This window comes from Synchiropus splendidus, chromosome 4, assembly GCF_027744825.2.
Source record: "Synchiropus splendidus isolate RoL2022-P1 chromosome 4, RoL_Sspl_1.0, whole genome shotgun sequence".
Taxonomy (NCBI): Eukaryota; Metazoa; Chordata; class Actinopteri; order Syngnathiformes; family Callionymidae; genus Synchiropus; species Synchiropus splendidus.
In genome coordinates this window covers 13,999,815-14,021,483 of record NC_071337.1, presented here as the reverse complement: position 1 = coordinate 14,021,483, position 21,669 = coordinate 13,999,815, and the positions used below count along the sequence as shown (strand labels likewise).

At 43.1% G+C, this 21,669-nt stretch overlaps 1 protein-coding gene across 3 annotated transcripts in view; it reads right to left on the bottom strand.

Annotated features, from left to right (window-relative positions):
* Nucleotides 1-202: 202 nt before the first annotated feature.
* The window catches only part of ripor2 (RHO family interacting cell polarization regulator 2), a 55,209-nt gene continuing 33,742 nt past the window's right edge, over nt 203-21,669 (bottom strand). For all 3 annotated transcript variants that reach the window (XM_053862087.1, XM_053862086.1, XM_053862088.1), the window contains exons 2-22: nt 17,521-17,641; nt 14,537-14,692; nt 14,307-14,385; nt 13,892-13,915; nt 13,388-13,441; nt 8,439-8,588; nt 8,244-8,307; nt 7,624-7,667; nt 7,270-7,395; nt 7,044-7,192; nt 6,520-6,649; nt 4,337-5,083; nt 4,046-4,230; nt 3,746-3,905; nt 3,493-3,625; nt 3,229-3,390; nt 2,962-3,126; nt 2,664-2,866; nt 2,264-2,347; nt 2,074-2,164; nt 203-1,627 (exon numbers count right to left, since the gene is read on the bottom strand). In XM_053862087.1, coding sequence (XP_053718062.1) covers nt 1,527-1,627; nt 2,074-2,164; nt 2,264-2,347; nt 2,664-2,866; nt 2,962-3,126; nt 3,229-3,390; nt 3,493-3,625; nt 3,746-3,905; nt 4,046-4,230; nt 4,337-5,083; nt 6,520-6,649; nt 7,044-7,192; nt 7,270-7,395; nt 7,624-7,667; nt 8,244-8,307; nt 8,439-8,588; nt 13,388-13,441; nt 13,892-13,915; nt 14,307-14,385; nt 14,537-14,692; nt 17,521-17,641 — 3,128 coding nt within the window. In that variant the 3' untranslated portion in view covers nt 203-1,526. The remainder of the gene's footprint in view (nt 1,628-2,073; nt 2,165-2,263; nt 2,348-2,663; nt 2,867-2,961; nt 3,127-3,228; nt 3,391-3,492; nt 3,626-3,745; nt 3,906-4,045; nt 4,231-4,336; nt 5,084-6,519; nt 6,650-7,043; nt 7,193-7,269; nt 7,396-7,623; nt 7,668-8,243; nt 8,308-8,438; nt 8,589-13,387; nt 13,442-13,891; nt 13,916-14,306; nt 14,386-14,536; nt 14,693-17,520; nt 17,642-21,669) is intronic.

Genomic DNA, 21,669 nt, shown 5'->3' with positions numbered 1-21,669 from the left:
TTTTGGGCATCACTTGCACTTAGGTCCACATCAAAAATGGTATTCTTGAAACGGATGGAATACTGGAGCTCTTGAATTCAGCTGTTGCCTGTGACCTGCATGAGAATGTAGACAGTCCAGTGCTTGCCCCAGCACAATTGACTTCCCCTGCACTTTGTCTTAGTACCAGTAGAGATCCAACAAATAAAACGCCATGCCAACATTAAATATCCAAAAATAAACTTTATTGCAACGTTGGAGCAGAACAAATACTGCCGACCACAATATTAGAGAGCAACGGAGCGCACAAAGCCGATATCAGTTTAAACTTAAAATTTAAAACGTCTGCAATATTATGTGGGATTCAGCAGATAAAACACTGATCGACTGAACTCAAGACACTTTCAACATTATTATTACAAAAGAACAGATCAACTAAAATACTGCTGCCGTTATTCACATCATGGAAGAAGTTGTTCGTTGCAATGTAGACTGTGTGTTTACCTTCATCGTCTCTGACAAAACACATTTGGGAAATATTGTTCGTCATATGGCTTTTTCATATAGAATTGTGTTTTTCAGAATTGTGCTTTAGAGTTCTGAAATGCTTTTAAAATACATTCTGCTGGCTGAATAGCGAACAAATTCTCCTTTGGTTGCAGAATATAAAATGCATTTTAAATCCGGGGCACGAAAGACAATTCAATCTTTGATGATTAATGCAAAATAACCTCCGCTTCAGTTGCTGGAGGAGTTAAAAAACATCACTGTAACTGCGTGAACAATAAATAAAAGCGAGATCTTTTCAGTAGTAACGATTCGAAGGTTGTTTCAATCCAGACCTGAGTTAACACTTCAGTCCCCAGACTGCCACACTTGAGCTCCATGTCCAACACGGAGCCGGCATATTTTCCTACTTGTACCGCCCCTAACAAAAGTGCATCCTCGCTGCATCCTGCCGAACCACACCAAGGCTAAAATGGTCCACCTCGGCCAGAAAGCGTCCTATATACAAAGAAATTGCACTTGTTAAACTGCGATAGAACAATAACCATATATTCATAGCGATAAAAACATGACAGCTGAGGTCACAAATCGGTCCGCTTACTTCACATTTCACATACTTTTCCTCCGCGCTGCAAACAACTGTACACAAATCAACTGAACTCAAACATGAGTGGAACTTAAATATGCACATTTAATAGAACAAACGTGTGACTGGGTTGTTATTTACATGTGAAAACTACCGAGAGCGCCCGAACTCAAATGTGTGAATAACAACAGTGGTGGTGACGGCGTGAGTCAAGCGTGTCGAACAAAAAGGATCATTTAGAGTGAGTGACACCGGCGTGTTGGAGGTGATGAGGCAGAGTCTCTGTGCTCCTCAGTGAAGTGAACTGTGGCTCAGAGAGCAGTGGGAGGAGCTTGTGTGTTTGGTTAATATCACGAAGAGGCAGTGTGAGTGGGAACATGTGGCTGTGCTGCAGCAATCGCTGCCGGTCCTGTGCGGTGGTCGGAACCGGGTGACAGGGCTGGTCCTCGGGGGATCAGAAGGCAGTGGTGACGGCGTTTCCTCGTCGTGTCCCTAAACGCACCATCTCCCTCGGCATGGTGTCCAACTGCTCGTAGGCCAGACGACCTTCCTCACCTGGAACACAGAGATACATCTTTTGAATAGAGCTGTCAATAGATTAAAACTTTAATCTTGTTTAATCGCACTAGAGCAGAGTTAACGCACACATTAACAACAGAAGTCACATACAAGTAACATCTGACTTACGACCTGCTCGACTTATGTCCACCCGTACTTACGACCATGGCCAGGAGATGCTTTTTTTTAAATTTTTTTTTTAATTCAAAGTCTGGCACCCAGCGATCTACCACTACAGTAGCTATTTTGAATGGCATTCGACTTAAGTCCAGTCTGACTTACGACCGGTTGGTCGGAACCGATCCCTGTCGTAAGTCCATACATTCTTTCCGATTTGGAAAATGTTTCTAGGTGAGGGCTTCACTTATTCTTGAATGTATCCTGCATGTGGCAGGGTTTTGGATCCTGAGTGGAGCCTCTCACAGGTGTGTATTGTCTCTCACCAAGCGTCAGCAGGGTTTCTATGGCGACGTGACGTAGCTCCTCATCAGCTGAGTCGCACAGTGACACGACGGCTCTGATACTTTCCACAGCCTGCAGAAGACACAGGTTTATAAACGGAGCCATAGCATTATGACCACAAGTCGGTGGCTTCTTGAGCGTCTTTGATAGACGGTTAGCAAACCAACCCACCTGTAGACAGCTGAGAGCCGAGCAGGCTGACCTCTGAACCTGACCACCTGCCTCGGACAGAGCCTGAGTGTAACACTCCACCGCCTGCAGACACACACACACTTGCAAAAAAAGCCTGGTCCAAATGCTTACATAAGCTGTAAACACCAGTGTGTAGCGGAACAGAACTGATGCTTTTTGACAATTTTTCTTGACAAGATATGAATGAGATCCAGGCTAGTAATAACATTTCCTTCTTTTTCCTTTCTTGAAATTACATATTTCCTGAAGCAGAAACTGTTTCACAGGATCTTTTTTTCGACTTTTTCCAACTTTTTTTTCAGTGCAACTAGCCATAACTGAGCAGGGTTGTAGCCTGTTGTCATGACGTCTGTAAGCTGTAAGTGAAGCGATGACTCACCCTGCTCCTCAGGTGACCGTGTGACGCCGTCGAGGACAGATAGTCTCCTGCAGCCTTGCTGACCTGAGGATCCTGCACTGTCAGCAGGTTCGCCAGTGACCGCAGGGTGCTGGGTTTAGGCCACAGGGTGGACACAGGAACCTCCTGCAGCTTTGACAGACACAGAGCAGGATCCATCCCGGACAGCACTTCTGCAAACTCATCTGGAGACGGCAGAACATGAGGAGAGTCAGAGTGAGAGTCAACGTGACTTAAGCCTCACGTGAGTCACAAGAGTAATTTCCAACCATAGCCTCACCTTCTCGGGCCAGGTTGAGCAGGTGAGTCTCCATGTCTTCAACTTCATGCTGCAAGATGTAGGTGTGGAACTGAAAGACAGTCAGGACGTCCTGCGACAGCGCTCCAGCTGGAGGAGCCATCAGGTCGCTTCTGTCCACCATCTCGCTCACCACCAGGCTGATCACTGCAAGGGGAGGAGTCCAAACGTCAAGCAGAACCTTCATGAACACTGTGTTCACTTTCAGCTTTCAGTTTAACATCAACATGACCATCCACCTAAACACACCTGTGTCCAAAGCCTGTGAGTCCGTCTCCTGCAGCGCTGTTCTGTAGCGCTGGTTCATGTGCTTGAAGACCCGGTCCAGCGTGGTGTGGAAAAGTCCGTCTGACCCGCTGCACTCTGACCACAGAGACATCAGCTCCGGGCGCTCGGCGAGACCTGGCAGGACTGTGAGAGCAGCGACCCATAAAGCATTGACCGACAAACGAAACACAGCTGTGTGATTTCTCTGGTGCTGTCCAAATGATCGGAGAGTAGGTGGATCCTCACCGTCGGCAGCCGTCGTGACACTGCCCAGTCTGTCGGCGCTGATCTCTGCCAGTTCCTCTATCAGCTGAGTCTGAGCGGAGAGCTTGAGGAGAAGACTGCGGCGCTGCCACACGCCCCCAACACTTGTCAGCAGCTGGAGAAAACAATGTTCAAAATGTGGGATAAAAAACAAATCTAGTCGTCTGAACACTATGAAAATGAATATCCAACAGTATAAAACAAGGCAAATAAACGGGGCTCACGAGAGATGTACCTGGATGAGGTGGTTGCAGTACTGTAGATGAATGACAATGGCCACGTCCAGATTCTCGTTCCCGGTGGTCAGTGGTAGAGGGCTGCCCGCCACACTGTTGCCCACCCCGGTGTCCTCGGTCAAGGCTTCACTCAGGTGACCTCTGGCCTCTGGATGTTGGCTGTCCACAGGCCGACACATACCAGAAACAGTCAGAAGACACTCGTAACTATTACCTTCCTTCAACAACACACTGTTATTTCATCATCTATTATGTGCTTGAGTCCGTAATGGTAAGTCTCATCTCTGTCCTCCTCTCACCTGATTCTCTCTCCGTCTGCATCAAAAAGCGGCGACCTCTGCGGAGGAGTGCTGAGCACAGCGTTATCGTCTCCTGTGTCCTCATCATCGAAGTCTGAGGTGTTGAGAAAGTCGAAGCTCTCTAGAGCGCTCTCTACTGTCAAGCTGAGGCTCGAGGATCGGCTCCTGTGACCTGGCAGACGACACTGAGGGCAAAAGAGAGCGTCAGAGGTCATTATGAAACCTTCACATCAGGACTTGGCGCTGCTGTGTTTCTGATGGATGATGTGAATCCCTGGGTTCTGCACGCACCTTGAGTAGATCCTCCAGCCGCATGACTTCCTGCTCCAGGTCCTGCAGCTCTCTGCAGCGGTGGGTCAGTGACTCCAGCTTCATGAGGAGACAGTGGACGGCCTCCTCCAAACTGCTCTCCAGAAACGCCCGGCTGCCCTCGCCGGCCCAGCTCAGGCCTCCGCCCTCGGCGGCACACGCTTCCTCTTGCTCGATCTCGGAAGAGTTCAGCCTCTTCACCAGCTGTCGGGTCAGGCTGCCCGCCTCCTCAGTGTCCAGCTCCACAGGCTTCAGCTCCTCAGCGTGGTCCAGGAAGACGTCCTCCGGCGCCACCGTGGACAGGTGACCATCGGAGCAGCACGACGGGGCGGCTGAGCCCGAGTTGGAGCCTGAATTCCTCTGCGACTCAGTTCGCTCCCACTCGGAGTCCTCCGCCACCTCCACCTCCACCTCCACCTCATCGCTGGCAAGGCTGGCGCTGGTGCCACTGTCTCTGCTGCTGGTCTCGCCATCCTCCTCATCCTCCTCTTCCACTAAATGCTCCTCTGCGATGGAGCTCTCTCTGGTTGTGAGGATTTGGGAATGCGATCGCTCCATTTCTGGGGGAGTGATGGTGATCTCGGGGTTGGACAGGGCCGCCGAGTGGCAGCTTGGAGCCGGACTGGGACTGGGAGTAGAACCAGAGGTGTCGGAGAAGGTGAAGGAGAGACGCTTGCATTCGGCCAGGCCGCAGCCTCCATTTTCAAAGACATCGTCGGGTAAAGTGGACTGAAAGGAGACAGGAAAGGAGAGGTTCATTTAGCAGATGGACTCAAACGAAGGACGGAAAATAACACGAGAGAAAAAGAGAAAAAAACAAGGGCAGGAACAGAAATCATAAACGTGGCTCTTTGGAAAAAAAAGCATTTAAAAATACTCATCTATCCAAAACTGAGTACCTTTGAAAAATACTTCTAAAATTATCACACTTATTATAACAATCTCACAATGAAATAAATGTACTTTTTTTTTAACCCAGGCACCTTTTCATTTTGTTTGCTTTTGCCACCTGCTTTCAATAAAAGACGGAAACTTGCTTTTTTTATTTTTCACTAAAATCTCTAAAGATTCCTGGTTACTGGCATTGTAACTGTTAAACCAAGTACATCTTGTGTTTTATTCCCAGAGCTCCAAGGCAAAGAGGCCCAACAAAACCCCTGTCAAACACGGCCCTGCAGGAAACCTGTTAGGGTCAGGGGTCAAAAAGCAGATGAAAGTAGTAAAACCTTGTTTACATTGTGTCAGGATGTAACTCCAGCTCCAGCTTTATAAATCGCTTGATAGTCTGAAGCACACATCTGCAGGTCTGAGTTTTATCTTTAAACGTTCATGTTTGCTGACGATACACACTCCTCCTCTACTGAAGTCAATGTGAATCAAGTGTAGTGCAGTAAAACCATCAGACTTTGTTCAAACTCTATTCAATCTTATATTATTTTGTAATGTCATTTTTTATTATTTATTATGATGAATTACTCAGAAACATGCGAGACCAGCACAGCCAGCAGCCAACACAGAAGAGACAACCAAACCAAGAAGAGAGGAGAAGAGAAGAGAATCTCCACTCAGGTGAGCAGCACACCACGTCACACTCACATAGACCTCCAGGCTGGACTTGGGCCTGGGCCTGAGTGAGGCCAGGTCCCCGAACGAGCGGCTGCGCCTGAGCTTCTCTAGCAGGGTGTCTCTCAGCATGTGCAGGAAGGAGAGGCGCTGGCGCTCCACAGGTCGCCACTGCTTTACACAAGCAAGCGACCAGTTTGGGGTTTGAGCAAGGGGCGTATCAGAGGGATGGATGCAGAGTAGGATAGAGTGTGGGTGAGGGGTGCGATGCAGGAGAGGACAGTTGGGAGATGGGGGCTGGGTTAGTGTCAGGGGAAGCTTAACACTTTTAATACATCAACCAAAAGAAAAGTGCCTTAAATAATAGTTCATCCAAAGTTTCTCCCTCAGTAGAGGTGAAGTGGCATGACAAAAACAACATACACTTTTCACACCGTGTAGTCACACGCTTGACCAGAATTGCATCCAGGCAACAATAAAATAAATGTTGAGACATTTCCACAGACTAATACGGATCTGCTTTTAAAATGAGAGCAGCGGTGGACTTAGAGGTGAAGACACAAAAGTGTGGAAGAATTGCAGGACGGCTGTGATGTACTCACGAAGAAGGAAGTGTCCTGAAAAGTGGGGGTCTCTGGTGTCCCCTGGCTGTAAATGGACACCCTTCTATGAAGCGCTGCTGCTTTGCTGACGTTGCCAGACGAGAGAGTCAAGTCCTCAACGTCAAAGGGACTGGGGATAACAGTTCGTGAAAGATGAGCCAAACACTTACTCAAAGAATTATTTCTCTTAAAATCAGCAGTGTAAGTGGCCTATCATGTAATACCCACGACTGACCGATAGATGGAAGCAAAAGCAGGATATACAATAAGGATATACCGTAGACCGCAGTGCAGCTGCTTTTTAATTCTTTTACTCTTTATTGACACGTTTTATTAAGCATTATCTTGTTGTTTTTCTTTTAGTTTTTTCACATTTATTTTTATTCATCAATAACAGTCTTAAACATAGTTTTAGTTTTATTATTAATACTTGCGACTACGTGCGACAGTCAATCTTAAAAACATACATTTTCTCACAATATTGACTCATGGTTTTCTCCTTTTAGTACAAGGGGTTTACTTACTACCACGTGACTTCCAGGTTGAGCTTGATAGTCCCAAGGTCATTGACGTCCACAGCGACCACCTGAGGCATGGCAGTGAAAAGCTCCTTTGTTTCACAGATAACACTTCCCACCAGGATGTGAGTGGCCAGACCCTTCAGCTCTGTCACCTGATTGGCCGAAAAAAACCATGCTTTATACCCTGAACTAATATCAACAACATTCATAACACATGACGCAGCCGCACCTTGATGTTGATCAAGTCTGTGATAAGAGGCATGAAGACCATCTCGTCTCCGTCCCAGCTCTGCCTGGAGTTCACCTCGATCCTTCCCTTCAACTTCCATCTCTGACGGCCATAGCGCATGAAGATCTACAAGCAACAGCAGTAATAAGAACTAATGATAGAATAAAGAAGCAGGTTTGAAATGATGACCAGAAAATCCAAAGAAAAAGTGTAACTACTAAATATTATTTAATGACTTGCTTATTTATCAGAGGGTTCTGATTCAAGGTAAGCATGATTCCTAGTATCTAATTCCTCATTTCACCCTCAAATACTTTTTTCCACCCCACCAGAATTTATTATCAAGCTGCTTGCCTCATATTGGTCTCCCGGACAGAGTCGAGCGAAACCTGCCAAACCTGTCAAGGGAATGAGAAAAAAAGTTTCTATTATTTACAAAGTAGAGATAAACTGAAGCAGTAACAAAGAAGGAGTTTCTTTACAAACATTTCAGTGACAACTATCGCCTGCCGTATGGAAAACAAGGACAGCAAGAAATTCATACTAACCAAAGCATAATAATAATCCATTTTAAATACAAATACATGTATTAAAAATGGATTTAATTTAATGGAGATGATTAACTTTTAAAATTTAAATATTTTAATAAAGTAAATGCCAATACAATTCTATTTTTGTTTTTCTCTTTTAAACTATTGTGGTCCATCCTAAATAAATAAAAATAAATCTTATTAAAACTTAACTAATCTATTTTAATAAATATTATTTATCATTTATGTATTATTTTTGATAATTATTATTAATTTCTCTTTTTTTATTAGTTATAGTATTAGTGGTGCTTGGTGACCTCAAATGAGAAAAAAAAGGATAGAGTAAAACATAATCAATTGTAAAGCTTGTAACTGTCTTATAAAACCTTACTAAATTCTTTGTTTGCATTAATTGAAAACATTAAGAGGTAATGTTTAATTCACCTTTCATTTTAATATGAAACTCTCCAAGCAGATTCTCCAGTTCGCTTTCAAACGTGCTCATGTTCTGCAAGAGAAGTGGCATCAACATGAGCGACACTTCAAACACCAGGTGTTGACTTACAGAAAAAAAATTACCTAATAATTACAACAACACACAACAGGATTAAATGAAGTGGACTGAAATCCTCTCAGTACCTCTGTGTACTCTTTATATCGTCGGTTGACTTCAGCGATGCTCTCTTTGGTCCCTTTTGAAGACGGTGACGTGGAGAAAGCCTGTTTCATTCTGCTGGCGCCGTCTCTCAGTCGACTCTGGATGCAGAACGCTTCGTACAGCTCATCCACCTGTGAGCCAGCAAACAGAAGAGTCATCCACTGAAATATTCTTTAAACTAAAGGGATCGCTCAACATCTACAGGTGACTACATCATGGAGCTCATCGCCAGAATGCCAAGAGTGAGTAAAGTAGTAAACAAAGCAAAAGGTGGCTGTTTTGAAGAATCTAAAATGTAAAATATATTTTGAGTAAAACACAATTATTTGTTTACTACATAATTCCATATTAGTTCATTCATACTTTTGATCTTCAGTGAGTATCCGCAATGTAAATGGTTGTGTAAATTCAAATTGAATGAGGAGGTGTGTCCAAACCTTTGGCCTGTTCTGTACATATGGTGCATAAAATAGAGAGGACAGTTGGGTCATAATGGCTATAAACATTGTGAAAGATGCCTCTCGTGTGCGCTAATGCGGCCCCAGTGAGACACACCCAAATTGGTTCAGCTTGAGGCGCCAACTCGACCAAAATCGCCACCACAAGTTTCATGTACTGCAAACCCAAAAGCACTTCATGACCATCCTGTTTGTGACTGTAAACTGAGACTGGATATTAACAGCTCACCACAAGTCTTCAAACGTAATGCTGTAATGACCAGCAGCAACCGCAGGAGGCACTAGAGAGCCACGTGGCTGTGCATTGATACACTAACATTCACCCTCCAGCATGAACACAAAAACAAGTCACACTTGTATCTCAGTGAAACTCGAGAGTTACCTGCGTGCACGTCTGGAAAACAGGTGGAAAAGCCACAGTCAAACCCTACATTAGCTGGAGAGACTTCACTCTGGCTACAAAACATCTTGGGTGTGAGTCGCCGCAGCAGTGGTTCAGAAATACCAGCCAATATTGTACAATGCTTAAAGGAGCCCACTTTCTCTTACACAGCCAAGATCTATATATTTGCTGAGTCACTCTAAATGGCGTCTCCTCTGTCTTCTCTTGCAGCTGCAGGGAAAAACAAAACTCCAGAGCAGCCTCCTCGACAGGAAACGCCCGCCTGGCTGGGATGTTAAAATATTGATGGTTGGTCTCCTGATGGCGCTCATTAGGGAGACGTGGGAGAAAATGGGCCGCTCTGGCTCTGGCTCTTGCACAGTGTTTGTTTGTGGCTCTTTTACTGCCGCGCTAGCTTCCAGCACGCTGGTGAACATGTGTGAACGTGCCAGGGGACGTGATAAGGCCATGGTGGTGTCATGATAATTCTTCCCGCGTCCTTGCGCGCACCTCATCCCGCTGTGGTTCTGCTGCGTCATCATCATCACAAGTCGCCTTCATTCCTTGCACGTGCATTTCAAGCATTTTCAGTCACTTACTCGCCACTGTGCTTTCTCCCATTTTCTCAAAGTAAAGCGTAAAAATGCGTGCTTAAAAGACAAACGCCACAATGGCCGACGGAGATCCCAGCTCCCGCTGACCTTCAAGGTTCAGAGAAACCCCATTAAAAGCAGCTGATGCCCCTTGATTACCTCACAGCAGATGTGATGAGATATCAAATGTAAATTTATTCCGAACCAACTCGTCTGCTGGAGCAGGAGACGCCGCGATAATTACCGCTCACGGGGACGCCAAAACCTGGATGTCTCAGCAGCACAAGAGATTACAGGCATAACAGCTCTTTTGTGAATATAATGACATTTTCATTGTCAACACTGGCAGCACTTGGCTTGTGCTAACAACCGTGACTGTTGACACATTGCATTTCCACCTGCATTTCGCAACACAAATATCATTTTCCCTCGTCTCCTTTTTATTGTTATTGAATCATTTATTGTCCAACAGCAGTTGTGGGGTTTCAAAGATGTGGACGTCAGCATCTCAGAAACTAGATGCTGGCTCCTCTGATATATTTCTAATCCAGCCACTCCGAAGCCAATATCAAAGCTACTGTTTGGAAAGCTCATGTAACTCTTCCCTCGCGCACTACTCTTTAATCATACATCACCCCATCACTTCCACCCAACCTGCGCTCTCTTCTTCACCTCCCTTGATCTCGGTTCATTATCCTCTATCATAGATCCCATATACTTGAACAACTCCCTCTACTCCTCGGTCACACAAGCGTTCCATCTAACTGATCTTCGTTCCCCTTATCTCCAGCTCCTTCTCTGTCTGTTACACCTGTCGTAGCTTTACCAAATAAAAAATAAAAATGAAATTCAACATTGCATTAGATGTTCTTAAAGTTTTCGTTTCTGGATTTAGCTGAATACTACACTAGTAACCAATCTGCCCCAATACCACAGTGCTTCTTATATTTATCATTCACTATTAATAGTACTGTTACTTGTACCATCACGCCTCAAGTTGTCCTACAAATTTTCAACCTCACGCCACAGGATCTGTCCGAACTCCACTTAGACACAGCTGCTGTCCAGGATGACGCTTTCCGCGAGAAGGTGAGATCTAATCATCAGATTAGAACAGACGGGCCACAAAAACACCGGCACCTCTCTGTGGGTGTGTTTGTGTGAACATTATCATTCAGGAGGAGCAGAGAAAAGCAAGAAAAACCTTCTATATACAAACAATAATGAGATGCAAAGCATTCCCGCTCATTTAGGATTATATTTGGCAGATGATTACACACATTTTATGCTGCCTCAAGGGGGAGAAAGAGGCGTCTGGCAGCTGAAACTCTCACCTTCAATCTGTCAGTCAACCCTTTAATGATGCCCTGCAGAGACCGGTAACACAAAACACAGCACACTATCGCTGTACTAGACTTTATAGGGGGCATATTGTGCCACCTGCCCCTGCCTCATGTGCCAATTACTGCCTCGGCGTCTGCAGCCAGTGAGCACGACTGTCAGGAACAAAAGATTGGGATGATGAGATGGTCTCACACACACTTACAGATATGTAACATCTGCACAATGAGATCAGTTCATGGTAGAGAGAAACAATCATGCTCGCTCCTAGTGCAGATGAGTCGTAAACCTAAACGCTATCAATGACATGTCACATAACAAAGAGGCCTGAAACTCAACATAACTGCTACAAAAGCTGCATCATGAAACAAAAACAAACTATAGGGAGGAAACTATAAAACAGTGAAAAGGAAAAATAAGTTGCACTGAAAAGTAGCAAGTCATCTTTTAACCTCACATAGAGGATCTTCAGACCTCATGCAGAGACAGGTATAGTGATGGGATCAAATACGTAGCACTTTTAATAGGATATTGTAAATAAATGTAAATAAGAAACATATAAAGGATCACAGTTCTCCCCAGCACTTCAGCAACATTAGGGGCCATAGAGGATTTTGACCTCCAAAAGTCCCTCAATCCACTTTACTACTGTATTAGGAGGCGAGAACGTAGCTTTGCTGGACGACCAAATGTTTCTGCTGTAAAATAGCAAAAAATAAAGATCTGATCAAAATAATAATGAGGTGAAGGATTAAGTCAACATTTGATGGATATAAAAGATGTTATTTAATCTAAAATGTGAAATGTTAGGACATATTGTTTCTGTCTCAAAGCAAATCACAAAAAAAAGACCTCAATCTTTTATGTTGCAAATGTTGTGTAACATTTGGTAATCCGGGACAAAGACAATATCTTGATAAGAAGATAAATTTAGAACCAAAAACTATGAATCATCACATCTATTTGGATGGTATTTTAAGAGGATTGTTAGAGGTTTTTTTTTAATCTATCAGACAAGAGGAGTATTTATTTTTGTTCAAGGCAAAAACATCTGATGCAGCTGTACAAAGTTAGCCTCAGTGACGATGACCTGAGGAGAGGAGATGATTTCATAATTCTGTGCTTCTAGAGCGACCAAATTTGGTTTGTTTGTTTGTTAACATCATCATGCATCTATCTACTTGCCTTAGAGGTCCTGACCCAGTTTGACATCAAGCAAGGGTATTAGTGTGTTATTTGTGTTTTTAAATGATTATTATTATTATTATTTAATTTTTAACATAGTCACACTTGTTCTTGGATGAAAACTGTTGTTCAACCTTTTATGGTTTGGATAAAGTATTACAGTATTGTAGTACATCCATGTTCACACTGCCATAATAAAACACAACATAGATGTTGAGAAATATAGTGGAATACAACTTAATAGATAAAAGAGCAAAGGTAAGAAGAAAAAAAAAGATTAACATTTTACACAGAAAAACTAGGAATCAAACCTAAATTCAGCAGTAAATTTAAGGGCATAAAAGACAAGAACAAAAAAACAACATACAAACAACAGAGACACAAAAAACTCCATTCTCAAGTTGATGTTGCACACCTCTTATTTAAAATTTCATGGCGACCTCACTGGGCCAGACAAAGGAATTCAAAGGGCCCAGTGTGGCCTCGGGCCCTCATGGCACCCACGTCTGTAATAAATGCTCCACTGAGCTCCTTCAGACTTCAAAAGACCTAGCCTTCACGTTGCCATGGTAACCTTTGAAGCCGAGCCGTTATTTGGACGTGTATTTTCTGATTTCCTGCCGTCACGTCTGATTTGACGCACAGTGAGGGACAAAATAATAGGACTACATGAGGTGAGCGAAAGACGAAGTTGCCAGGTCTGGTCACCTTGAAGAGGATTAGTGAAGTGGAGGAAAACTACAAAGGAGGCTATCGAGGAAAGGAGGCATATCTGGCAACCTCTGACAGAGAATTTTGACTACAAACAGTTGGAAACTTTCCTAACTAATACCGGTACATGCCATAAAGCAGGAAGCAGCACATTTCCAAGGTCAGTACTGTTCCGCCCTCTCAAGAATGCTTGGCAAAGGCAAACAAAATGACTTTTAAAGGGACGTAAAATAATAATTTCTGGTCTTCTCAGCTCCTACCTTGCTCATGTGAAACTCCAGACGCCTCATGTATCTCTCAATGGCTTTGATTTGCTGCAGACAGACAGAAGAGAATGTGTTAAAACTTTATTCTTCAATGATGTTTCCTGCTGCTGAGACACAGCAGTCCTAATGATGGAGTTGGATCAGACTTTATGACATATGACATCATATTTGGGTCATCAAAGCTACCCCCCTCTGGTGGTCAAACAGAATCCAGCAAGGTTCTTGGTGACCAACTGATCTTCAGCCAGCACAACAATTCTACATTTCTCCAGGGTTAACTGAAGAAACACATGCAGGGGATGTGAAAATACTGTGCTGGAGATGAGCTAGAGAGTCTTCATCCCCCGTCCCTCTTTCTTCAATTATACTGTTTTATCATATTTAAATCCTTTTTTTTATTTTCATCCTCCTCAACTGTTTCCTACATCAAAGATTCCTGTGAACATGCCCCAAATTCAGAGTGGCTGTTTCAGCACACCACACCCTCCATCAGCTCACCTTGTCAAGATCATACAGAACTCCCTGGAGAGAGAAAAACACACAGTTAGCAAAGAAAGACAGCGCTGTCAGCTCAAGTCATGCAAAGTGGATCTTAGTGCAGTCGAGGTGTATCATGGACAGAACAACTACATTTGCTGCAACACTGAATTTTACAGATGAATTACAATGATCACAGCGGAAATAAATGAAACTTCAGTCATTTTAGGAGCCGATTAATTCATAATATTGGAGATAATGTTGCGTTAATAACAAAAAAATTGAGGGGAAAGCAGAGGTGTAATGCAAGGAAATAGGTTGTCAACTGAAACATAGCAGGAAGTTAGAATCTCTTCAAATGAAAACCTCCAAACCCTCTCATCCTCTTTGGCCTTATCTGTAAGTTTATTAGCAAATCAACAGAGCAGCTTCTCACCAGGCGAGAGTTTCTCTTCATGTCCTTCATCAGAGATGTGAGCTTGTCCAGCTCCGTTTGATGAACCTCCAAATACTCACTGAGGAAAACAGAGCAGACTTAAGGTGATGACATTTAAAAAAAAGTAATAAGAAATCTTTAGGTTTAATTTAACAAACTCAGTCAAGAAGTAAAACTCAGTGACACTTGGTATGGAGTGAAGGTGAGTGAGTTTCTTTTTCTTGACTCACTCAAGTCCTTGTTTGAGAGCGTTGTAAACTTCCTCCAGTCTTTTGGGCTGCGGTTCTCTGGAGCTGCTGCCCCCTTTGTGACCAGACAGGTGGGGCTTCTTGGGCTTGGACTGAGGCTTCTTTTGCACAGCAGAGTTGCCCATGAATGAATTGCACCTGGAAACGCGGATCAGAAAAAGCAAAGCAGTACATTTCAGAAGAGTTTCTTTTTAATATCATCTGGCAAACATTAGAATCGGGGTTTATCGCAGCAAGTCAGCCTTCCCCGACTTTCACCTGCATGCTACAAACTGTCCTCCTGATCTACTTATCTTGTCCTTTACCAATGACAACCTGAGTACCTTCATCTCTGCTACTTCTAACTCTGCCTCCTGTCTTTGTGTCAGAGCCACTGTCACATTGATGAAAACAAAAGCTTTTATTTAAGAAGCTGAGACTCAAGTTTTAATAACAAATAGCACAACTAGTTGCAGACCAGACGCAGTGCTGCAGGAAAAGATTTTCTTTGTTCCAGCAAAGCCGAATCATAAGACTACTCCTCCTCACATCATTTCATTTTAGGTCACACTTATCCAATCATGCACACTTAAGTTTTAAATCCACTCTGATTTAGCTGACGACCGGCAATTGCTTGCACCTAATGAAATAAGACGCGTCTCTGAGCACACACGGTGACAACCTCTTCCAGAGCCAGTGAAATCGTGCCAGGAGATAAATGTAGGCCACCACTGAATGAAATTGCTGCTTTGCTCGGGGGTCACACACGTCGTAGTGCAGCGAGGTCACCACGCAGTGACACGCAACCAAAATTATTTCTGCTTCCGCTTCTGAAATCATGCAATTCATTTTAGCTTTGGCGGAGAGGCAAAAGGCCACCGACTCACAACAGTGGGCCAAAACATTGTTTGTGCCGCCTTCATCTGAGAACCCATTGATCGCGCAACTTTCACACATTTTCTGGCTATTTTCCCAATTCATTGTTGGAGGAGCCAAAAGGCACAGATTTTTTGAAGCACCAAGTTTCAATCCTTCGAGTTCCAATCCCAAAGAATGTTCTTCAACATAATCCGGCAGGGAGGTTGTGTTTTCAAAGGCTTTGGTTGTGTCTGTCTGTGTTCAAAATAACTTGAAAAGTTGTGGACGGATTTGGGTGAAATTTTCATGCAATATGCGAAATGAGACAAGGAACAAATGATTTGGATCACTATCCAGATCCAGGAATTTTTTTATAGGTTTCTTTAACTGTGGGAGAAAGGAGCATTTTCTTCATCAATACCAGAATGGCATTTGGATCCAGAACACACTGTCATTGTGAGATTGTGTCGGGGTGGACTGAGACGGCTTGGCAGAGGTTTGCACTCTCTGAGTGCTTTCTCTAGTTGACTCATGAGATTCTCCCCAGATAACAAAAAGACATTGAATCAACGTTGCAATTTCAACCAATTCTTTGATGTTCAACATACTTTTTTTTATTTTGAAATACAAATCATAACTCAACAGATGATTTTCTAACATTGAAATAGTATCATCTATTCAACGTTGAATCAATGCAGATTTTTCAAAATCAACCAAACGTAACCAATCTCACCAAAATCCAACATAGAATCAATGTCTCATGCTGCCCGGGTCTGCGCTGTCCCTTTAAAAGAGCAGCTCAAACATGCACCTTCCTACATTCAGCTGCCTCCATAGGAGACCTCTAACCTCAACCCTAACCTTAGCCTTTAAACCCTGCCCTGTGAGGTCATCATGAAACTCATTTCCTGCTGTGACTTCTTCACCCTTTCAGTCACATTTTCCCTATTAATATGCGTCTTTTCAGACTTGAGACTCACAGTCTTCATCACAAGAAGAGTAGAACAGTTCCAGATTCCGAACATCTTATTTCTTCATGCCAATCGACCCCTGTGGCCAACCAGCCATCAATAGCTGTATAATTATGACCACGTGCGGTAAGCTCAATAGAAATATTACTCTAACCATGGCCATCTTCCAACATCCAGCTGCCAATATTTATAAATCCTCCCACGGCCATGTCTCTCTTGCTCTACTCTTTTTTTTTTCAATCTCCACTTGCAGACAACCATCTACCAGCAACTGCCTTCTGATTTCCACCCTAACACTTTGAAAAGGTCACATTCTACCAACCAGCTTCATATTAATGTGTGTTCCCCTGTTTCATATTCAGCACAAATATTTTTGGTTCCTCTTTTTAAGGCAGCCAAACCACAGTTCATTTGAATGTTCCGCAATTAGAGACGGTAAACTCAGCAGACTTTGTTTTCTTGCACGAACATGGTGAGCATGATACACGCAAAAATGCCAGATATGTACAAAAGTTGTGTCAGATCAACAGTTCTTTCAACTGTGGACAGTGACTAATTGTTGAGTTCAATTCTGCATTTGTGTATCCTTCATTAAGTCAGTCAGTTATTTCTTCATTTTCTAGTTCAGTTAATCCAAGATACTGTGACGCAAGCTTTGCTAGTGTCCACAGAACACAGATGCTAACATTCTCAAAAAGCTCAGTTAATGACAAAACAACAGTTCTGCTCCTCTTATTCATTACTCACTTAACTCTGACTCAAATAAATAAATAGACTTATGGTGTATTGGTACTTGTTGGAGCACAAAATGAAAATGTAGTTTAACTACCAGAATATTACATTAAATTATAGAAAAGCTATGAAATACATGTAGTTGATGTCTCCGCAACACTGGTTAGCGACACCCACCTAGTGATATCTCAGTATTACTCGCTACATCATGTTGTATACTGCCACCTTCTTCAATGAAGGACCACCATTGTTGTAGAACAACTTTAATATAACAAGTGTCTTTCAAGAAAGCATTTGCTTACAAGGCCTTTGTTTACCTTTCCATTCCCTGTTGCGATCTAAGAAACAACCAAGTATCATAGAGGAAAATGAAAGTTCCAGCTTATCTACATAAATAAAATGGCGAGTTTACGAAACTTTTCTTACCTTGAACGTCTTTCTTGCAGAGTGCTGAACCCAGCGAAGGACTGACTTCGGATGATCCCATTGGGCCCTCCAGGGGAGTGGGTTCCTGCCGCCATGATCTCGGGGACGCGGGTCGACACTCCTGGGGCAAAAACAAATATCCAGTGAAGTCTCAGCGAACACCTCAACCTCTGTCCCCAGAGGTTAACAAGAGGCGGCGAGCATCGAGAGTGGCAGCGGCGGGGACGATTGCCATGTGTAAATGTGGACCAGCAACATTCACAGCATGTGCAAACATGCTGGGCGACCCATCAACAGTCAACGAACACAACTGTTGCCATGTAACACATTCCTTTTCCAGACAGATGTTGCTGTCACTTCCATCACGTCTTGTGTACTTTACACACATTTGAACCAGGTGATGGGAGACATTTTGGGAAAAACTGAGGGATGACAGCAGATAATTACGTACACCCTGAGACTAGTGTCCAGACAGAAACAAACCACATGTCAGCTCTTCGTGTTGAAAGGACAGGAACTGCATCTACAGACAGACCTGCCATTGGGGTGTCTGTGGCGGGACGACTTAGATCTTCAGCCTATATCTATGAGCTAGTCCAGACATGCTTATTTAGGGAGACTTCCATCTATCATCTTGTCACTTTCCCTTCACCTAAAGCATGACCACAATATCTCTCTCTCACTGAAAACCATTGAATTGGACCAGGAATTTCAAAGTCAAACTTCAGCTTTAAATCAATAATGGAAGAACAAAGACGAGTAAATGATTAAACACTCAGTGGTCGAGTAAAACAACTACATATCTGTTCTAACCATCAAATCCAGACACATGAGCGCAGTCATTTGTAACTGAGCATGGAATGCAAGAAGACCCGTTGGTCCTTAAACAACCAGCTGAAAATAGCCGGTGAAAAACCTTCACAAGTGGCTGCGAGGAGATGGAGCAGGGATCAAGTATCCAGTGAGGAAACACGCCCCAATCGTTGCTGCCGTCTAAAGACGAGCAGCAGTTTTATGAATATTGCATTGAGGGAAAGTAGAAGCGCTGCCTCATCTCTGTGATAAACCACTCTGTAATAAAGTTTCACGTCGAAGAGCCTGAGGGTGAGGTGCATCTGGAAGAAACCTAAAATCAATGGTCTATAATTGTTGATTTCTTAGTGCGCGAGTGTCGTCATAACCTTGAAAGAAGACACAAGTGTGACCAGAGATGTCCCAGTCGTAGTGATTGAACCAGGAGCTTGATATCCGAGCCTCTGGTGTGTGTGTGTCTGAGAGATAGACACATACGGCGAGGCACAGGGCGGCTGGAAAGTCTAGATCTCTGCTTTGTCGTTTGGGGACAAAAGGCCAGAGAGACTGATACTGTTATTTATAGCAGCGGCACTCAGAGGAGTCTGATAGATATGACACACTCAGCGACTCAACCGGACGAGTCTGATGCCTCAAAATATCACTTGTTTTGTACTACAGACAAAAACAACTTAGATTGATGGATTGTTCTTGCCCAAAGGTTTAGTCCACATTTCTACAAATACGTACCATCATAAAAGGGCTTTTAAAGAGATGTTATTTGTCAGTGTGCTGTACAACAGCACATGTTTAGGCTAATGTGTGCAGTTGACTGCACTACCACACATGTTTAGGGTGACTCCATTCACGAGAGTCAACTTCTTGGAAACAAAGAAATAAGACTGCTATGTGGACAAAAGTGAGTACAATGACTCACTGTTTGACCTGCTAAAGTAATCACCACTTTCCTGCACCAGACAGATGATAACATCGTGATTAAAATGTGACTGGACAGTTCAGGCTGTAAGATAAATGTCTTTCTTTTATGACGTCTGTCATCATTTTTTATTTGACAGACGTTCATTTTCTTATTACCTATTATTATTGTGTAGTGTCTTAATGAAGTACTAGTGTAAATCATTATGTCCACAAACATTCTAATGCTCTTTAATACATGGAAACAATCAGATTGCAATATATAAAACGGCCTCAGAAAAATGAATCTTTTTAAAAATGAAATCTCACGTGATCAACCGTATTAAAACTAAGTGGAAACATTGCAACAAGCTGATAACGTGCAACACATCATGGAGGTCGACATGACTATGGTGGTTTTTGGTGTAACGTAAAAATCAAGAAAGAAACCTCATAATGACTGAAGTCTGTTGCTGGCGGAACTCAAGTCGCGCATTCCGGCCGGACATATGAAGAGATAGACCGCTGCTGATAGGAGGCAGATTAAAAACTAGCATTTTTATTGCCACCAATTCAGTGAAAGTCAAAACTTTGCCCTCTGACTCTTTCTCTATCACTTCTTTATTTCTTTATTATTATACTTTGCAACAGTTCAGTAAAATAGGTCATGTGACATCTATCTTAAATTAGCTACACAAATGAAACTGTATAACTTTTGCAAAATTAATAATGATCACTTTGTTTCAGACAACACCACAACAGTACATAGGTAAAAAAATGAATCTATAGTTTTAAATTGGCATCACATAGCTGCTGGTGTTCTGGGAAATGCAAGTGCTGCAGCTACCATTACATAACATAAGAGACCATCTTTTGCACAGACGCTTACAAAATATACCAAATCATTTTGTTCTGGATGTTCGACGGCTCAATCTCCCGTCCGGCCGCGTTTACTTCAGCATCTCTGACTCACCCTGCTAAAAGAAGAGCAGTGGGCGTCAAGTGATGGTGCATTTTGGATAACTCATCCTCTCACAGAGCGAACAGGAGACCGTCTCCATCATCCCTGCGTTTTGGCCGAAACAAAATGGTCAAAGATGAAACATCCATGCCGCGCGCATTCAACCTAATGAGGGCAAGCTAAATGCTTGATTCACTATGATTAAATCATCAGTCAACTGGATTACACGAAGCTTGGAGTTTTGCTCGACGAGTTTAGTTGAAGCCTTTTGATTGCTCATCAACAGCAACTGTGCCCCCTCAGCCATTCATCCCTAAATAATTACACGCTGCATACGTTAATCCAAGAAGAAGAGGGTCTAAATTTAACTGGGAACACGACTCAGTTAAAATTCAAGAGAGTTGCAGAGTGTCAAAGCGCCTGCAGCGCTCAGTCTACATCTATTGTCAACACAAATGACCAGACTCCCGGCCACTATTTTCAACTTGTGCAGTGAATAGTCTTGTTCGATGATGAGAGGTCAAGCAAAAGTGACGGTATCGCAAACTGTACATCGCATGTGACTTGCATTGAATCACACAGTCGATGCGCCTTGGTGGGTTGTGACCTTTCCTGATGAGGAAGAGTTTTAGCATCGTAAGCAAAACCATTTCAGAATTATCAGTATGCAGCGAGGTCTGGAGGGGTCACGTCCACTAATGCATGACTCCCTCTGGTCTGCTGAACCCCTGCGGCCTAAAGTGGGCCCTGAGTGAGTGAAGGGGTCTGAGGATGTCAAACACAGCTCTTGCAGAAATGCTAACTTGCTCACTTTAAATGATCATATTGAGCACCACCCATTGCAACCTACTTACAAGGTGAGATTTGCCTTTAAGTTGCTAGTTTTTATTGAGCAAAAGTACCAACCCAGTAGCATTTCACACTCAACATAGGAAGGTTAAATACATTTGATTTTTTTTGGTTGTAAATCTGAATTTTTCACCAGCTGTTTGCCGACATTCTTTTCATTAATCTAGCTTTGTGACTTAAATGACATTTTTTCCTCTGGAAGTTAGTTCTCCAGAAGCTTCTCTGCTAGCCCCATGAATGTAGCAGAGCAGCTCATGACAATAATTGTCATGGATCAAATATTCTGCCCGACTCCACTTCACTCACACACACATAAGCCACATTTGTGTGTACAAGCAGCATCATGCTGCAGCGCATGTTAACAACGGGAGCTTTATTCTTAATGCCTGTATAAATTAGCCTCACCATAGCAACAGCAGACAAAAAAGGGTAGGAGTGTGTTGCATGTGAGCCAATTGCCAAAAAGTAGGCCACTTGTGCTAAGTAGTCATTTCAACATTTATTCCATAGGCAAGATCAAATAAAGATATGAAGTCATAAATGTTTGTAAACACAGTTATCAAGCTGAGAAATTGGAAATGTAATGACTGAATTAATTAGGATTTATTACACCACACATTTTGACTTATACT